Source organism: Somniosus microcephalus, chromosome 15, assembly GCF_052327205.1.
Source record: "Somniosus microcephalus isolate GS21.2 chromosome 15, FLI_Smic_1.0, whole genome shotgun sequence".
Taxonomy (NCBI): Eukaryota; Metazoa; Chordata; class Chondrichthyes; order Squaliformes; family Somniosidae; genus Somniosus; species Somniosus microcephalus.
The window spans coordinates 89,387,689-89,403,322 of record NC_141001.1 but is presented as its reverse complement, the minus strand read 5'-3'; the positions used below and the strand labels follow the sequence as shown (position 1 = coordinate 89,403,322).

Below are 15,634 nucleotides of genomic sequence, written 5' to 3'. Positions count from 1 at the left end.
ACCTTTAGACCTTACAGCACTCTGAGGTGCTAGAAAGCACCTTATTTTGCCTTTGAACTCTCCTCTGTGGCTGCTTGGGCAAAGCTTTGCAATTAAATCCGTATATTTTTCTTGGAACGCTCTCTCGGCAGGGTGTCTGTTGTAAGGGAAGCTGATATGAGTCCCAAACACTGACGTATTTAAAGATGATACCCTGGAGTGTTGAAACGTGTGGCATTGAGTTTCAAACACTGTCCATCATGTGTCAGAACATGACAAAATTCCTTCAATTCAAATTTGGCAAATTCCTAAAACTAAGGCTTAAAATTTGACTTGCTTTTAATAACAGATAGCTGTGTGCTCACTTTCAGAAATATACCCTATTGCATCAATTTTATTTAATGCTGTATAAACTTTGCATATCTTGAGTACCTTATGCATCTGTTAAAGCATTGACTGCATTAATGAAAGAAGTACTTGTGTAACTAACCTACATCTCTAGGTGTTTGAACTCTCATCTGAAGTGGGTTTTGAAGAGGTTTTTAAAGGTAGTTTGAAAGATGCAGAGGTGGCGAGGTTTAGTGACGGAGTTCAAAAGCGTAGGAGTGAGGGAGCTGAAGCCTCTGCCCCCATTTGGGGGTATGCACAGGAGGAGATATAGGGGGCTGGAAGAAATTAGAGGGTGGAAAAAGGCTATAGAGGTATTTATAGACTAGGACAAGTATTTTGACTTAAACGCTGGAGCAGAGGATGGGCGAGCAGACTTGGGACTTGGGAAGGGACTCGATATGTGCGGTAGCGTTTCGGATGGGAGGCCAGCAAGGAGTGCATTGAAGTAGTCACATCTGGAGGTGACCAGGTACGTATACGGTTTTCAGCAGCATAGGGGCTGAGGGCAGCCCCTGTCGTGGGGGCAAAGGTAAAAGTAGTTGGAAGTAGAGTGGAGTCCAAAGCTCAGTTCGGGGTCAGACAGGATGCCAAAATTGCAAATGCAAGTAGCGGGAGATGAAGATAGTGGCTTTGGTTTTTCCAGTGTTGAGCTGGAGGAAGTTAAGACTGGCCCAGGAATTATGGATTTATTTCAAATTTAAGTGTCTTTACAGGGTTACAGCAAACCAGGGTTACATCAAACTATTGTATGCTGCTTTTATTGATGCAAGAATTTAGGGTACTTGCTGTTTCATATATATGTGTGTATATGTATATATTATAATATTTTTTTTTAATGCAATACTGAAAGTACCTCCAAGTTGCTTGTACGCAGTTACAGCATTGAAACATGTGTTCTCTTATCAGCAATTTCCAGTTGTAATGACCATATGCTGAACCCTTGGGTCCTTGTTAAACTTTGAAATAGTGTCCAGAAGGAAATGCATCCTGCATGGCTGTAAAAGTCCATAATGTTGTGGCGCCAGTGAAGTGGACCTAAGTTTTTTTTTCTGTCCAATTAAAAAGAAAACGTTTGACTTTCCAAATCCATTCTGGTTCTTTAATTGTATGAGATTAGTATTATAAATGATGTGCATATAGGTTTTACAGATTTATGTACCCAATAATTATTTAATATGGTCAGTTCTCATAGCTAATTATAATAGTTGCTGGATCATGCCAGTGTTGTAATCATGAACAAATTCTTCACTGGAACATGAGAAAGCTCTTTCTGTCGTGTGCTTGCAAGTAATGCTTAATGTTTGAGTGTCAGGGTTATCTAAAATCTTTAAATAAGTTCAATAATGCCTAGGATAATATTTCTACCATTTAACAGGATGTTTATTGCATCGCGTCTCTTTAATTCATAGACTGTTGTATAGGGCACAATTATGAGTTTCACAGTGAAGGGGCGGGGGGAGGGAAGAGAGAGAGAGGAAAAGCTGCTGTACCCTAATTTTCTGAAAAACTTGTAGCGACTTAATTTGATCCACGTGACCAGACATATCCCGGAACCTTGGATTGGCATTGGCCCAGAGTCCACCTTCGGTGCAACCATACCTGCCTCTGCTCCTGGTTCAAAAACTCCTCTTCATCTTCTAACTCTCCAAGGGCAAGAGGAATTCCCAAAGCAATGCCCATGGTATCCACAGATGCTAAGAACATAATAAGAACATAAGAAATAGGAGCAGGAGTAGGCCAATCGGCCCCTCGAGCCTGCTCCGCCATTCAATAAGATCATGGCTGATCTGATCCTAACTGCCAATCCACTATCACAGAACCATCTCCTGCATCTAACAGAATTAGGCACACGAAATAGGAGCAGGATCAGGCTACACGGCCCCTGGGCCCGCTCCGCTACCCACAGGGCCATGACCGATCCGCACCTAGACTCATGTCCAAATTCCTGCCCGCTCCCCGTAACCCTTAATTCCCTTTACTTCTAGGAAACTGTCTATTTCTGTTTTAAATTTATGTAATGATGTAGCTTCTACAGCTTTTTGGGGCAGCATATTCCATGGACCTACCACCCTCTGAGTGAAGTAGTTCCTCCTCATCTCAGTTTTGAAAGAGCAGCCCCTTATTCTAAGACTATGCCCCCTAGTTCTAGTTTCACCCATCATCGGGAACATCTTCCCTGCATCCACCCGATCCAACCCCTTCACAATCTTAAATGTTTCAATAAGATCGCCTCTCATTCTTCTGAACTCCAATGAGTAGAGTCCCAATCTACTCAACCTCTCCTCATATGTCCATCCCCTCATCCCCGGGATTAACCGAGTGAACCTTCTTTGCACTGACTCGAGAGCAAGTATGTCCTTTCTTAAGTATGGACACCAAAACTGTACGCAGTATTCCAGGTGCGGTCTCACCAATACCTTGTACAACTGAAGCAATACCTCCCTATTTTTATATTCTATCCCCCTAGCAATGAAAGCCAACATTCCATTGGCCTTCTTAATCACTTGCTGCACCTGCATACTAACCTTTTGAGTTTCGTGCACCAGGACCCCCAGATCCCTTTGTACTTCAGTACTTTCCAGTTTCTTGCCATTAAGATAATAACTTGCTCTATGATTTTTCCTGCCAAAGTGCATAACCTCACACTTTCCAGTATTGTATTCCATCTGCCAAATCTCTGCCCACTTACTTAGCCTGTCTATGTCCCCTTGCAGGTTTTTTATGTCCTCCTCACTCACTACTTTCCCTCCCATCTTAGTATCATCTGCAAACTTTGATATGTTACACTTGCTCCCCTCCTCCAAATCGTTAATATAGATTGTAAAGAGTTGGGGACGCAGCACTGACCCCTGCGGAACACCACTAGTTACTGATTGCCAGTCTGAGAATGAACCATTTATCCCAACTCTCTGCCTTCTGTTAGATAGCCAATCCTCTATCCATGCCAGAATATTACCCCCAATCCTGTGATTGTTTATCTTAAGCAATAATCTTTTGTGTGGCACCTTGTCAAATGCCTTTTGGAAGTCTAAATACACTACGTCCACTGGTTCCCCTTTATCCACCCTATATGTTACTTCCTCAAAGAACTCCAGCAAATTTGTCAAACATGACTTCCCCTTCATAAAACCATGCTGACTTTGTCCTATTAAATTATGATTATCCAAATGTCCTGTTACTGTCTCCTTAATAATGGACTCCAAAATTTTACCTACCACAGATGTTAGGCTAACCGGTCTATAGTTTCCAGCCTTCTGTCTACTGCCCTTTTTAAATAAGGGTGTTACATTAGCAGTTTTCCAGTCTGCCGGGACCATTGCCGAGTCCAGGGAGTTTTGGAAAATGATTACCAATGCATCCACAATCCCTACCGCCACTTCCCTCAAGACCCTAGGATGTAAGCCATCCGGTCCAGGTGATTTATCCGCCTTGAGTCCCATTATTTTGCCGAGTACCACTTCCTTAGTGATTTTGATCGTGTTTAGCTCCTCCCCCCCCCTCCCCCTTTAGCCCCCTGTTTGTCCAGTGTTGGGATATTCTTAGTGTCTTCTACTGTAAAGACTGATGTAAAATATTCATTCAGTGTTTTTGCCATCTCTATATTTCCCACCATTAATTTCCCGGTCTCATCCTCTAAGGGACCAACATTTACTTTAGCCACCCTTTTTCTTTTTATATAACTATAAAAACTCTTACTATCTGTTTTTATATTTTTTGCTAATTTACTTTCATAATCTATCTTCCCTTTCTTAATCAATCTTTTTGTTATTTTTTGCTGTCTTTTAAAGTTTTCCCAATCCTCTATCCTCCCACTAGATTTGGCTACCTTATATGCCCTTGTTTTTAGTCGAATACTATCCTTAATTTCTTTACTTAGCCACGGATGGCTGTCTTTTCTTTTACACCCTTTTCTTCTCAGTGGAATATATATTTTTTGGAAGTTGTAAAATAACTCCTTAAATGTACACCACTGATCATGTATCGTCTTACCCTTTAATCTATTTTCCCAATCCACTCTACTCAATTCCGCTCTCATACCTTCATAGTCTCCTTTATTCAAGCTTAGCACGCTTGTTTGAGATCCAACCTTCTCACCCTCTAATTGAATATGGAATTCAACCATGTTATGGTCACTCATTCCAAGGGGATCCTTTACTAGGACATTTTTAATTAATCCTGTCTCGTTGCACAGGACCAGATCTAAGGTTGCCTGCCCCCTGGTCGGTTCAGTTACATACTGCTCAAGAAACCCATCCCTAATACACTCAATGAACTCATCCTCAAGGCAGCCCTGCCCAATTTGATTTGTCCAATTAATATGATAGTTAAAATCCCCCATAATTATAGATGTTCCCTTATTACAAGCCTCAACTATTTCCTGATTGATACTCCGTCCAACAGAGTTGCCACAGTTCGGAGGCCGATAGACTACGCCCACTAGTGTTTTTTTCCCCTTATTATTCCTTACCTCCACCCAAACTGTTTCATTGTCCTGATCTTTTGACCCAATATCATTTCTCTGTATTAGTGATTCCTTCCTTTATTAACATAGCCACCCCACCTCCCCTTCCTCCCTGCCTGTCCTTCCTGATCGTTAAATAACCTGGTATGTTTAATTCCCAGGCATTGTCACCCTGCAGCCATGTTTCTGTAATGGCCACAAGATCATACCCATATGTAGTTATTTGTGCCATTAACTCATCTATTTTGTTACGAATGCTACGTGCATTCAGATAGAGAACTTTCAAAGATGTTTTGTGACACTTAGTTCCTGCTTTTGCCCTTTTTATTACTTTACCTTTTACTCCATACCTTCTGCCCCTTCCTGACATGCTCTGGTTTTTAATTTCCCCACTGCTACCTAAGTCTATGACCTTCTCTGTTGTCATTTGTATTATTTGCTCTCTAGGAACCTCCCCCCCACTAGTTAGTTTAAAGCCCTCTCTACAGCCCTAGTTATATGATCCGCCAGGACTCTAGCCCCAGCACTGGCCAAGTGAAGCCCGTCCCAACGGAACAGCTCCCTCCTGCCCCAGTACTGGTGCCAGTGTCCCAGGAAGCAAAACCCATTTCTCCCACACCAGCAAAGTATCTTGAATGGCCGGGGCACAAAAGTTAAATTCTAACCTTGCAACATCAATATAACTGGAATCCCCTGCAGTGGCTTTTCTTCTTGCCCCTGCATCATTACCTCTGGAGTCCCTCATGGATCTATCCTTGGTCCCCTTCTAATCCTTATCGACATACTGCCCCTTGACAACATCATCCAAAGACATGGGCCCCGAGATGTCAGGTTCTACATGTACGCTAATGACACCCAGCTCTACCTCGCCACCACCTCTCTCGACCCCTCTACTGCCTGTGTTATCAGACTGCTTGTTTGACATCCAGTCCTGGATGAACTGTGATTTCCTCCAATTAAACATTGAGAAGACTGAAGCAGTTGTCTACAGCCCTGGCACAAATTCCATTTCCTCGCCACCGATTTTATCCCCTTCCTGGCCACTGTCTCAGGCTAAACCAGACTGTTCGTACCCTTGGTGTCCTTGCCTCAGCTTACCTGCTGCTGAAATCCTCATTCATGTGCTTGTTAGCTCCAGACTCAACTGTTCCAGTGCTCTGGTGGCCAGTTCCCATCTTCCCCCTTCCATAAAGCAGCTCATCCAAAACTCTGCTAAGTCCCACTCACCCTACACCCCTGTGCTTGCTGATCTACATTGGCTCCCAGTCCCACAATACTTCATATTTAAAATTCTCATCCTCGAGTTCAGCTCTCCTCATGGCCTCACCCCTCCCTATCTCTAACCTTCTGCAGCTCTACAACCCTCCAAGAACTCTTCCTCCAAATCTGGCCTTTTGTGCACCCCACAAAGCCCTTCTTTCCACCGCCTCCGCCCTCTCCCATTAGCGGCTGTGATTGGCGGTCCTACACTAAATTTCTCTGCCTCTCCAGCTCCCTCTCCTCCTTAAGACCTTCTTTAAAATCCAACTTTTTGACAAAAAGCTTTGTCATCCCTCTTAATATCTCCTTCATTGGCCCGGTGTCAGTTTTTTTTTCTGCCTGATTACCTGGTAACATCATCTCTCCATACGAGCAATAGAGAATGCATAGGGTAAATGTGCTTGCATCATTACTACACCTCCACTGGAATTTCAACCCCATGGTTTCCTGACGCTCTGGTATTTCACTCAATTGCGCAGTCTTTGTATGCAAGACTACCCAGTAAGTGGCACTCAGCTGCTCCAACATGGGAGACCATCACAGCCACGACCAATCCGATGCTCACCTGAAGTTCATTTTTGTTATTGGAGAGATTTATATGAAGAATGTTTTATTTTAAAAATCATGTTTGACCTCGCATAGTGTTCTGTTTTAGAGCATTTTAACAACTTTAGGTAGCCAGTTCAAATATGTGAGAAAACCTTCAATCTCTGGAAGGTCAGCATATACAGAGGTACACGATGATGATTTATGAAGTATGTATAAATTCCTCACTTACCCCTTTTGGCCCTGAAAAGTCCCAGATGATCTATCTTGGAGCCAAGAATATAGTTGGTCCCAGATTGCTTAAATTGATGCATTCGTAATCCCCAGTTCATAAAAAGATTGTCTTGTAAAAATAGTCTCTCACCTGCATAGGTCAAAAGAGTATCTCATTTATATCGGACTAGATTTCCAAAACTAGCTGGGCTGAACCAACAATGGGGATTTATGCAGCTTCCTTGGTGTGTTTATGCTGTCTACCCAGTTTTTAGTATTTTGCAAAGCTTGGATAAGAAATTTGCTCCTGGAGAAATGCCTTTTGCCTCCCACAGTACATTTGGCAATATCAGACAATATTTTGGCAGCATTGGTTATTTCAAAATCCTGGATCATAATTTGTACACACTCTAAATTTAATCTCCGAAGAAATGGATGTTAAGACCCCATAGTGTAAGGGAGTTGCGTTGTGCAATATAATAGTCACGTACCATCTCCTTCAAACGTCTGTGAATAAGGACGTTTATCTGCATATTTGGTGCCCAGCTGATAGTGGAGTGAAAGATGGGGGAGAGTTTCCGCTTTGGTTGCAATTAGCAATCTGGTCGCAAATTGTGCTTGTTTTCTGAATTGAAATCTTTTGCTCAAGTTTCTGCTCTAACTCATTTGCGTATCCGTGGAAGGTAAATTCTTCCATGAACCAGTGCAATCGGGCAGTGTTTTAAAACATAATAGTTTAGTTTTTTTTTCTTTCATTAAAAAATATTCCTTGATATATTTGAGTGGTAACCTGGTGCAGTTTTATTAATACAGCTGAAAATGGGTTTATCACAGAAAATAAGCATTTTTAATAAGCGTGTCCAGTCCACCACCTGTGAGTAACCCAATTTTAAATAACTGAAAATGACTTTAAAAAAAACTACACAGAACCATTTACTAGTTTCATTGGTGTACAATAGCAAGTTTCTTAGTAAACCCAATACTTTTTCATATTAAAAAGCTTTTAAAAGGTTCCTGTTGGTGTCCTTGTGCCCAAAAAAAGGCTTAATTTTAAGAAATAACAATGGAAAATGCTGGAAAAACTCAGCAGGCCAGGCAACATCCGTGGAGAGAGAAATAGAGTCAACGTTTCAGGTCGAAACCCTTCGTCGGGACTGAAAAAACACAGGAAATGAAACAGAGTAAAAGGCCAGTTTGGGGGCTGGGAAATGGGGATGCAAGAACAAAAGAGAAGTGAAGAGACATGAAGAGGTATTCAAAACGAGACGAGATGGTGATGGGACTAGTAAAGAGACAAAAGACGGCTTAATTTTAAGAGCCTCCTTGAAGGCCTGCAAACGGGCATAGTTAACGGATACGTGTCGGTGATTAATTTGATCTGGGGGCGTAGCCAGTTTTGTGGGGCGGGGCCAGCTTCCTGCGCGATGTTTTTTAAACCAACGTTAAAGATAGCGGAAACTCCATTTGCGCTGGATGTAAATTGCGTTTGAAATTCCTCGATCTTTTGCGTTGGTTTGGCTAATTTTGGATGAATTGGGCTGGAACCAGCATGGCCTAGTGGAAACTTTACCCCATTTTTGATCATATTTTCCTGTTGATCTAGCCAGTTACAGGAAACTTTCGATTTACCGGCACCTAAATAACCGGAAATCTCGGTTAACTGGCAAAATGCAGGAGTAGGTTCAGGTAACTTTTATTACTTGCCTTCCTCCATTTGTTGCTGTGCAAGGGTGTGGCTGCAGCTGTTGCTAGCTACAGAGAAGCTTGCAACTTGTGGCCATTGTTCTGAAGCTGTACAGGGTTTGTTGATTTAGCTCCGTATCTTTTACTATAGCTTTCGGTTATCTGGAATTTTTGATGAACCGGCACCACGTCGGTCCCATCCGTGCCGGATTTTTTTTTTAAAGTTTCCTGTACAAGGGGAAATGTTGAAATTAACCATTTAATTTTGCTATGTCAAATGTCACAATGTTATCATAAGCTCTGTCCACTCGATGGCTCTGTGAAGCTAATTTCTGACCTCTCCCATCTTGTAAATTTAAAAAACATAACCATCTTGTAGATTTAAAAAAAAACTTGTGCCCACAATTAGTTGATGAATACAACAGGTAATTTACTCATCTGAAAGGAAACCTGATTATTAATTGTCATTGCTGCATCTCCCTTTTTTTGCACTGTACTACCCCTCAATGCATAAGGCACTGTACTACCCCTCAATGCATAAGGCACTGTAGAAAGTTAGGATCTATGGAATTTGGCTTGGTAAAATAGTTACAGTAGCGTTTAAGCTGCAATGGTTTATGATGCATGTATGAGAACATGTGTAGACATTTACATTGTTTTACTGGGATTTTTTAAAGCACAAATCTGTATCCACAAGAGCTTTCCCACGTTCTACTCCAAATGTAGGATTTTCTCCAAAGAGTACTCAATCACACTGGTTATACTAGGGATGGGCAATAAATGCTGGCCTTGCCAGCGACGCCCACATCCCATAAGCTAATTTTTTTTTTAAAATACTGATCTGTTAGAGCTGGAGTGGCTCTGAAATTTGGCAAAATATCCTCCCAGATCTGCAGCATAACTACTAACCGGCAAAAGCAACACAATGGCAACCAGCAATGTTTGTTTGCGGTAGCCGTGTATAGATATCAGTTCCATGTTGTGAGGCCAAGACTGCATTGTGCAGTGGAACGAAAATATGCACAATACTGTTGCACGATTGGGGTGATCTTGGCTTGCATGTTAGAAATTTCAATATTTTAATTTGCAGAATATTTAATTTGAGATTTGAAGTACGACGTTGAAATCCTGAATATGACCAGAGTATACTAAAAGTACACAAACAGCAAATGCAGGAAATATACGAATCGGTCAGCAAGTGTAAAGAGAAGGGATGAGTTATGACATTTCCAGTATGCCCTTCATCAGAACTGATGTAAATACAGATGCATGATAGCAAAATACTGTGGATCCTGGAAATCCGAAATAACAACAGAAAATGCTGGAAAAACTCAGCAGGCCAGGGCAGCATCCGTGGAGAGAGAAACAGAGTTGACGTTTCAGGTCGATGACCTTTCTGACGAAAGGGTCTTTGACCTGAAACGTTAACTCTGTTTCTCTCTCCACGGATGCTGCCTGGCCTGCTGAGTATTTTTTCAGCATTTTCTGTTGTTTTAAATACAGATGTAGTTCTGTCTGCCTTATTGCTTTGGTAAAAGTGAAAATTGAAATTAGTCCTTCCTAAGCCTGTTTCTACAACATTTGATTCTTGTGATTCGATCCTTCTTGATTTTGAGTTGGCCACAGTGAGGAAATGCCAACATGCAGCTAGCTATTTGGAGTCCTAGGTCTAGCAGACTACATCGGGTACAGTTATAAGTTTTGACTGTCCTCTGTGGCATGATCTCCCTAGACCTGACCACTGAGTCAGTATTGCAACAGAGAAATACAGTAGCTGTTTGACTGGTCCATAAATCTTAGCCATGACAGTTGTGAAATGTTGACTATTGGTTAACTGCACATGTCCAACCAGTGCAAAACCAATAGAATGTTGAATCACATAGCCAAAACAATAAACTATAAATCAGAGGAGATTGTGAGTAAACTGAATCTCACACCTAGTATACTGTGTGCAATTCTGGTTGCTAAGAAGCAGAGGTGACATTCAAGCACTGGACACAGAAGAGCCATAAGGCTGATCCCTTGTGTCAAAAGTCTGGATTATGCAGAACGAATGAAGGAACTTGGGCTTTTCAGTTGAAAGGAGGTACCTGACGGTGATCTTACAAAGTATTTGCAGCACAGAAACAGGCCATTCGGCCCAACCGCTTCATGCCCGTGTTTATGCTCCACACGAGCCTCCTCCCACCCCTCTTCATCTAACTACATCAACATATCCTTCTGTTCCTTTCTCCTACCTGTGCTTACCTTGCTTTCCTTTGAGTGCATCTATGCTAGTCGCCTCAACTACTCCCTGTGATAGCGAGTTCCACATTCTAATCACTCTCTGGGTAAAGAAGTTTCTCCTGAATTCCCTATTTGATTTCTTGTTAACTATCTTATATTTATTGCCCCTAGTTCTGGTCTTGCCTGCAAGTGGAAACCTCTTCTCTACATCTACCCTATCAAACCCTTTCATAACTTTGAAGACCTCCATCAGGTCACCTCTCGGTCTTTTCTAATTCAATATTTCTTGATACGTATAACCCCTCAGTTCTGGTATAATTCTAGTAAATCTTTTTTGCACCTTCTCCAGTGCCTCTATATCCTTTTTATAATATGGAGACCAGAACTGTTCACAGTACTCCAAGTGTGGTCCAACCAAGGTTCTATACAAGTTTAACATAACTTTACTGCTTTTCGATTCTGTCCTCTAGAAATGAACCCCAGTGTTTTGTTTGCTGTTTTTAATGGCTTTATTAACCTGTGTTGCTACTTTGTGATTTGTGTATCTGTGCCCCCAGATCCCTCTGTTCCTCTACCCCAAGGAGTATGTGGCCTCCTTATTCTTCGTACCAAAATGTATTACCTCACACTTGGCTATTTTGAAGTTCATTTGCAATTACACGCCCATTCTGCAAGTTCATTAATGTCTTCCTATATTTTGTCGCAGTCCTTCTCTGTATTAACTACATCCCCCAATTTGGTGTTATCTGCAAATTTTAAAATTGTACTTTCCCGAGTCCAAATCGTTTATTTAAATGATAAACAACACTGGTCCCAGCACTGATCCTTGTGGAACACCACTTCCTACCATTTGTCAATCTGACCTTTAACCCCTACACTCTTTTTCTGTTTTGTAACCAGCTTGCTATCCATTCTGCTACTTGTCCCCTGACTCCCCATGTTCTGACCTTAGTCTACTATGACTATCAAAGGCTTTTTGGAAATCCAAATATATTGCGTCTACACTTATCTACCCTTTTTGTTACTTCAAAGAATTCAATAAGGTTGGTCAAGCATGGACTTCCCTTTCTGGAATCTGTGCTGATTTCTTTATTATATTTTCAGTTTCAGTTACATCTTTGATTTAAGGATTCCATTATCTTTCCTTCCACCAACATTAGGCTAATTGTTCTATAGTTCCCTGGGCTTGTTCTATCTTTTATATATAGGAATCACATTAGCTATCCACCAGTACTCTGGTACTACTCCCTTTTCTAATGCATTTTATATATATATGTAAATGTAATATCGAGAGGTATGCAAGATAGTTATGGAAATCAAGAGTAAATCCAAAATGTTACTTTAAATTGCAAGAGTAGGACAAGGGGAAATACTGATATAATGAAATTCTTCACACCAAGAATGATCAACACATTGAATGGACTTCTAAATAAAGGTGTGGAGATGAATACCCTGGAATCATTTAATAAATAATTAGAGGCTGCGGTGAGGTGATGAGAGAAATGTAGGGTCTTTCTGGATGGATGACCTAAGATGGGCTGAATGGCCTTTCTCCTCTAACTATGTATGGCATGGTTCACATTTATTACCATTATTCTATATTAACAAAGAATTATCCAAGTAAAATCTTAACCTAAGCATGTACTATTTTGGCAGATCCCTGTATAGGGATTGGTACCGTACTGGCCTACAAAAAATACATCCTTTGTATTGTCATGGTAGTCCAGAAAGTGTTGTCATGGATTACTGTGAACTTTTGTCTTTTTACACTCTACACCATTTCTTTGTGTCTATATGCAAAAGACTTAACAACTCAAAATAATTAAAATAAATAATAGTTTTAAAGTAGGAACAAACTTGCAAAGTTGGAAAAATATTTTATCCTGTTTCATTTTTTACTACAGGCAAGGTGGTTCTGGGAAGCCTATTTTAAGTCAATGAAAGCCATTGCACTTGCTGCCCTGCAAATCATCAATGACAGAATCTATCCATATGCTGCCAGATCTTACGAGGATTGGAATGATCCAACTACTGTGGTAAGTGTTTGGTGCCCAAACTTTGAAAGGCTAGCTGCATGGGCCGTGAATTTGCCCTCCCCTTTGTGTATTTATTCCTCTGGAAGCTCTTCACAATAAAATGTTTACTGAACCTTTATTTTCCTAGCTTATGTTTATCTGTTAGTCCTTGTTTCTTCTGCTTGAGTTCTGGAGGTTAATTAAAATCAGGTTTTCCCAGCTCTACTTGTCTTAATGATCTGGTGATTGGCAATTAACAATGGCCCATTCAATCATGCAGAGAAAATACACCACACCTTTCTCTTTCGTGTTGGCGGACTACAGGTGTTGCTCAGTTGGTGAGATTTATCATTGGCTCTCAGTTTAGAATTTTTATTTCTGAAAACTTGAAGTAACAGTCATAATGTCTTAGTGATTGTCTGAAGCACATTTGAAGCGTTATTTTGAGGGAAAACGCGTCATCTGCTCATGTAACTAACTGAGATTTTCACCTGACTTTATTTCCTTTGTTTATTCTCTATTTGTTTTACTGTAGTCTCATTTCCCATGCACAGTATGTAGAAAATATTTTACTAGCCAAAAATAACAATAGCTTAAAATGCAGTGTTGTATCCAAGCCACAGTGATTCTGTACTACATTCCCAGGGCAACAAAATGATCAAGGTTTTGTTTTGTTTTGAATGTCTGCTTTATTTATTTTAATAGTTAGAGTTGCAAATACTGATTCAAAATGAGCCCTATTGATGATAAGTGTGGTAATATAACTGTCACAGATTTCATAAGGCTTTGGACTTGTAAGTTTTTTTTTTAGCTGATCAACATTTTGAACAAGTCACAATACAATGGAATTCATTTTATTGAGTGTGTGTGAGATCAAAAGGCACATAACTACATTGAAGAATACTGATCATATGGCAATTACTTTCACTCAAACCTGAGCACTGCTCAATTCTTTCGCCAATAAAGAGCTAACGTTTCAATGGAATGTAAATTGCAGATCAGTGGAAATCATGATCTGTGCCTGGCAACATCTCATAATTGTACTTCTAAAAGTGCACATTTCGCTTAGACTACAGGAAACCGCAACAGACGCAAGATTTTGTTTAAACAGACTAAATTGTCCAGTAAGTGTTCAGTTCACAACTGAAAAATGCAGAACATCCAATGCTTTCTTTGCGTTAGATTATCTTTGAATCCGAGATGAGTATACAGTGAGTTTTCAGGTTGAGTTGATTATGTGACTCCTTTCAATTTCAGCTAATAATGATCAGTGTCCCTGATTTCCTGTGGTGACCTTCATGCCATGGTGAATGCCATTGCACCATACCTGTTATACAGAAAACACTACAACACTCTTTTTACTTCAGTTTTATTTATTGCAATTTTCCCATTCTTGTTGGATGGCTGCTGCTACCTCATCATCTCAGTACGCACGGTGGATATTTCCAGTGCCACACCCAGTGCTGCTCTGTGATCTGCCTTAGAGAGAAGCAGAATTGCTGCTGTTAGTTTTTCATTTCACTTCTGTTTAAGATGGAAAGCTGTGCTTATCTGCTACTCCACCTAGTGGCCCTTTCCATCTTAATATCTCACTGCATACAATCTTTATTCTTCCCTGTACTGAGTTCCCGCACCGGCATGAATGACCAATCAAGTTCAAGTACATTTTACTACTGTAGACAAAACCAGTTTAGAATGCAGAAACACTTGGAGAGCATAGCTGAGGAAAGAACCTAAAGAGTTAACACTTCTAGAGGCTGTTTTTGGCCTTTTGACCACTACAGGATGAGAAGCAACTTGGAATACTTTCTCAAAATATTCACTGGAAACACATCTAGGGTAATTGGACTGAAGGATTGAATAAATCAAGTGTTTTTATCCAAAAGCTGTAATTGAAACCACATTGTGGTTGGATGTAATTTAAAAGACATCATAGACAGAGTGATGTGCTTGTCTCCACAGTCTTGCACAGGCCAAAGATGCAGGAATCCATGATTGTAAATGTGTCCACTCCCCTTCTGACAAACATTTGTGCATCTTAAAAGGCTCCCTTTGGTTTTACAGAACGATGGGTTGTATAGATGCTGGTGTGTTAACAAGCAGCCTTTATTGTTCCACTGTCTGTCCAACGCAGCATGTCTCTTAAGTTGTAATCTGATCAGTTCAATAAAGCCAGTTCTTTCTGACTGTGTTGCTTGTCGTGCGTGTCTGTAACATTTTAAGCAAAGGAAAATGTATCTCATATAGCGCAAGTCAGCACTATAACATAATAGTTATTTACTTTGGATTTATGGACGGCATGAAACTGAGAAATGCCAGCTTCCGGAGATTTAAAATATTGTTCACGCAACATGAGTAAAAGTGCCAATCTATGTTTCTAACAATATAGTCCTTCCTTTGATCCTGAAATGTTTGACTTTTGGGAAGCAATATTGTTTTACAGATTTTCATATCTGTAGATTGAACAATAATCCTTTGAACAACTCAAGAACATCCAATGAATTGACACTGCACGCACTGTTTTCAACTCTGCCATTTTTGTATTTAAGTCATTTTTTTGGTAGCAAAACATTTTGTGCAGTGGGATCCATTATATTTGTCATTTTATTCCATTTTAGGATGTTGTAATTTTGAAATACATTAGATTCTAGTTGTAAAATTCATCCGATGTTCAGCAAATAAATGAACGGCTGCTCAATGTAACATGGACACATGGCATGCTAGCTACACTGAATCTAATGCACATCAGTTAAACCACTCCTTTGGAAAAACTCCAGGCTTTAAAACCACTTACATTTAATACACAGTATCAGTTGAGGTAGGCCAGGACAGGTTTCATGTTGCCAGGTTGGACCAGGCC

At 40.5% G+C, this 15,634-nt stretch overlaps 1 protein-coding gene across 3 annotated transcripts in view; it reads left to right on the top strand.

Annotated features, from left to right (window-relative positions):
* ext2 (exostosin glycosyltransferase 2) overlaps positions 1–15,634 on the top strand; it is a 168,293-nt gene that overhangs the window by 79,581 nt on the left and 73,078 nt on the right. For all 3 annotated transcript variants that reach the window (XM_086008106.1, XM_086008104.1, XM_086008105.1), the window contains one exon: positions 12,664–12,795. In XM_086008106.1, the coding sequence (XP_085864232.1) occupies positions 12,664–12,795 (132 nt within the window). The remainder of the gene's footprint in view (positions 1–12,663; positions 12,796–15,634) is intronic.